General features: G+C 61.4%; 1 protein-coding gene across 1 annotated transcript; it reads right to left on the minus strand.

The window, feature by feature from the left end:
- Positions 1 to 84: 84 nt before the first annotated feature.
- ETH_00027545 (Chromosome III, complete sequence, related) lies at positions 85 to 1963 on the minus strand (the record flags this gene model as incomplete). The annotated part of the gene is made up of 4 exons (XM_013379001.1): positions 85 to 231; positions 604 to 760; positions 933 to 1546; positions 1781 to 1963. Coding segments are annotated over 4 exons (1101 nt in total), but the record flags the coding sequence as incomplete, so codon positions are not given.
- Between the last annotated feature and the right edge of the window lie 962 nt (positions 1964 to 2925).

Genomic DNA, 2925 nt, shown 5'->3' on the forward strand with positions numbered 1-2925 from the left:
GTCGCCCGCGTGCTCCTGCTGCTGCTGCGCGCCCGCGCCACCCCCGGCGCGCCCCGACCCCGCAGCAGCAGCAGCAGCAGCAGCAGCAATGTAGTCTGCACACTCCCGCCACAACTCCGGCCTCAGGGCCCCCAACTCCTCAAGGGCCCTGTGGTAAGTCACCAAAACCCTCGCGGTGTCTCCGATTTGCTTCTCGCTGTCGAGGTACTCGCCCCACACCCGGGCGATTGACTGTAAGCAGCAGCAGCAGCAGCAGCAGCAGCGGCAGCAGCGGCAGCAGAGGAAGCCACGGACGTGCAGCGCACGTGCGCACGGGAGGAGGCCTGCGGCAGCGGTAGTGCTGCTTGCAGAAGGCATGTGGGGACGACATGATGCAGCAGCAGCAGCAGCAGCAGCAGCAGCGAGGCCAGCAGCAGCAAGGCCAGCAGCAACGCGTGCAGCAGAAGCTGCCAACAGCAGCAGCAGCAGCGGCGGAAACAGCAGCAGCGCCAGACCCGTCGCAATGCCAGTAGCAGCAGCAACACACGCAGGAGCAACAGCAGCAGCACCAGCTCCCACAGCAGCAACAGTAGCAGCAGCAGCAGCAGCAGCAGGGTTTGTTACATGTATTTGTCTGTTGGCCTGGTCCTCTTCAAGGGCGTTTTGGACTTTCATTTCAAAAGCTTTTCTGCTGCGGCTCCATTCAGCAGCAGCAGCAGCATGCAAAGAAGCCCCCACAGAAAAGGCAGCCTCGCTGCCAGTGTGCTCCAGCTCCCAAACCCTGCACCCAAACCCTAAACCCTAAACCCTAAACCCTAAACCCTAGTGCCTACGCTCTGCAGCACGAAAGCCAGGCAGGACGGGCTCAGCAGCCGCGCGGACAGCGCCGCAGCAGCAACTGCAGCAGCAGCAGCAGCAGCAGCAGCAGCAGCAGCAGTGTATGTACACCGCACCTGTACTCATCCAGCAAATCGCCGAGGCCTCCGAGAGGCAGCTGCAGCTGCCTGTAGAAGAGAGTGCGGATGCGAGCGATTTGGAGTTGGACCTGCTGCTGCTGCTGCTGCTGCTGCTGCCTGCTGCTGCTGCTGCTGCTGCTCTGCCAGTGCCGCAGCAGCTGCGCCTCAAAGTGCCGGTAAGCGCCCCACAAACAGGGGCCCTCGAGTGCATGCAGCTGGAAGGTGCAAAGAGCATTTTCAAAAGCAAAACGAACTTGCCATTCTCTGTCTGCTGCTGCTGCTGCTGCTGCTGCTCCCTCCAGGTGGCGAATGTACTGCAGCCACAGAGACACAGACGGCTGCAGCCGCAGGCCCAGCTCCAGCAGCGCCTTCGCCTCGTCTACGCTGCTGCTGCTGCTGCTGCTGCTGCTGCTGTGGCCAGGTTGGCTGCCGGCGCTGGGCGTCGTCGGCGTGCTGCTGCCCGTGCTGCTGCGCGGGATGCTGCACAGGCTGCTGTTGCTGCTGTTGTTGCTGCTGCTGCTGCTCTGCCGCCGCTCAGCGTCAAACCATTGCAGCAGCAGCTCCTCGTCGATGGGGCAGTGCTCTGCGTACGCCCGCTGCACTTCTCGAATCTGTGCACCCAGCAGCAACAGCAGCAGCAGCAGCAGCAGCAGCAAGCAGCAGCACGGTTCACTGTCAGCGCCTGCGGTGCCCGCTGGCGCTGCAGCACACGCCACCAATCGTTTGCAGCTGCAGCAGCATCAGCACAAGCAACGACAGCAGCAGCAGCTCCAACAGCAGCAACAACAGCAGCAGCAAGAGCAGCAGCAGCTCGCCTTGGTTGTGTGCCCCAAGGCTGTAAGCACACGGAGTGCTGCTTCATAATAGGCAGCTTTCCAAGGGTCTCGCTTTATTTGCTGCAGCAGCTGCTCCGCCTGCTGCTGTAGCTGCTCCGTTTCCTGCTGCTGCTGCAGTTGCTGCTGCTGCTGCTCCAGATCATAGTCCCCGTTAGCTGCGGCCCGCGGCAGCTCCGCGACACTGTCTCCCATTAGGCCTCGGTGCTGCAGCAGCAGGTGCTGCTGCTGCTGCAGTTTGCGGGCGGCGCTTTAGGAACTGTGTTTGCTGCTGCTGTTGCTGCTGCTGCTGCCGTTGCTGCTCCTGCTGCTGCACACTGCTGCTGCCTCGCGCTGCGCTGCGCATGCAGCCGTGTCTTCTGCAGGTTATGTTGGCGTCGAAAGCTGTATTTTTGGGAAGCTGCTGCTGTTGCCGCTGCAGTGAGCAGCTGCAGCAGCAGCAGGACCTGGAGCAGCAGCAGCAGCAGGCACGGCGTCTGCTGCTGCTCTCGCAGCAAGTCGTCAGCGCGGTAGCTCACGAGGGCAATTTGTAAAGTAAAAAAGAGCTGCGTCTCTACAGTGCGCGCGTCTGCGAGGAGCAGCAGCAGCAGTTGCTGCTGCTGCTGCTCCTCGTGCTGCTGCTGCTGCAGCTGGAGCAGCAGAGCACCGCAGCCCCCAGCTGTCTCACTTGGGACCTCCCTCTAGTCCTTTTCGAAAACTCTTTTATTAAAAATTAATTAAAAGTAATTTAATTTAATTCTAAATGTCTAATTGCAGGACATCTGCTGCTCCGTCTCTGCTGCCGGGGGCCCCAAGCCCACGATGGGGCCCCCCTTGCTGCTACGCCCGCGCTGCTGCTGCTGCTGCTGCTATCAAAGTACTTTGGCTGCTCGGGCCTCAGCTCCCCACAGCCAGCAGCAGCAGCACATACAGTTGCTGCTGCAGTAAGCTGCGCTGTCATTGCTCACTTTGCTGCTGCGGCTGCTAAGTCATTTTGCTGCCAAATGCATTTCCCTCAGTTTGTAAAGGCAGCAGCTGCAGTTCCTTGCTGCTGCTGCTGCTGCAGGGTCTACGCACACCTGAGCCCGCCGCACCCGACTCGGCAGCAGCTGCTGCTGCTGCGGCTGCAGCGGCGCTGCTGCAGATGCAGCTGTGGGGCTACCGCCACAGCTGCAGAG

Source organism: Eimeria tenella, genomic scaffold (assembly GCF_000499545.2).
Source record: "Eimeria tenella Houghton genomic scaffold, Eth_scaff1289, whole genome shotgun sequence".
Lineage (NCBI taxonomy): Eukaryota > Apicomplexa > Conoidasida > Eucoccidiorida > Eimeriidae > Eimeria > Eimeria tenella.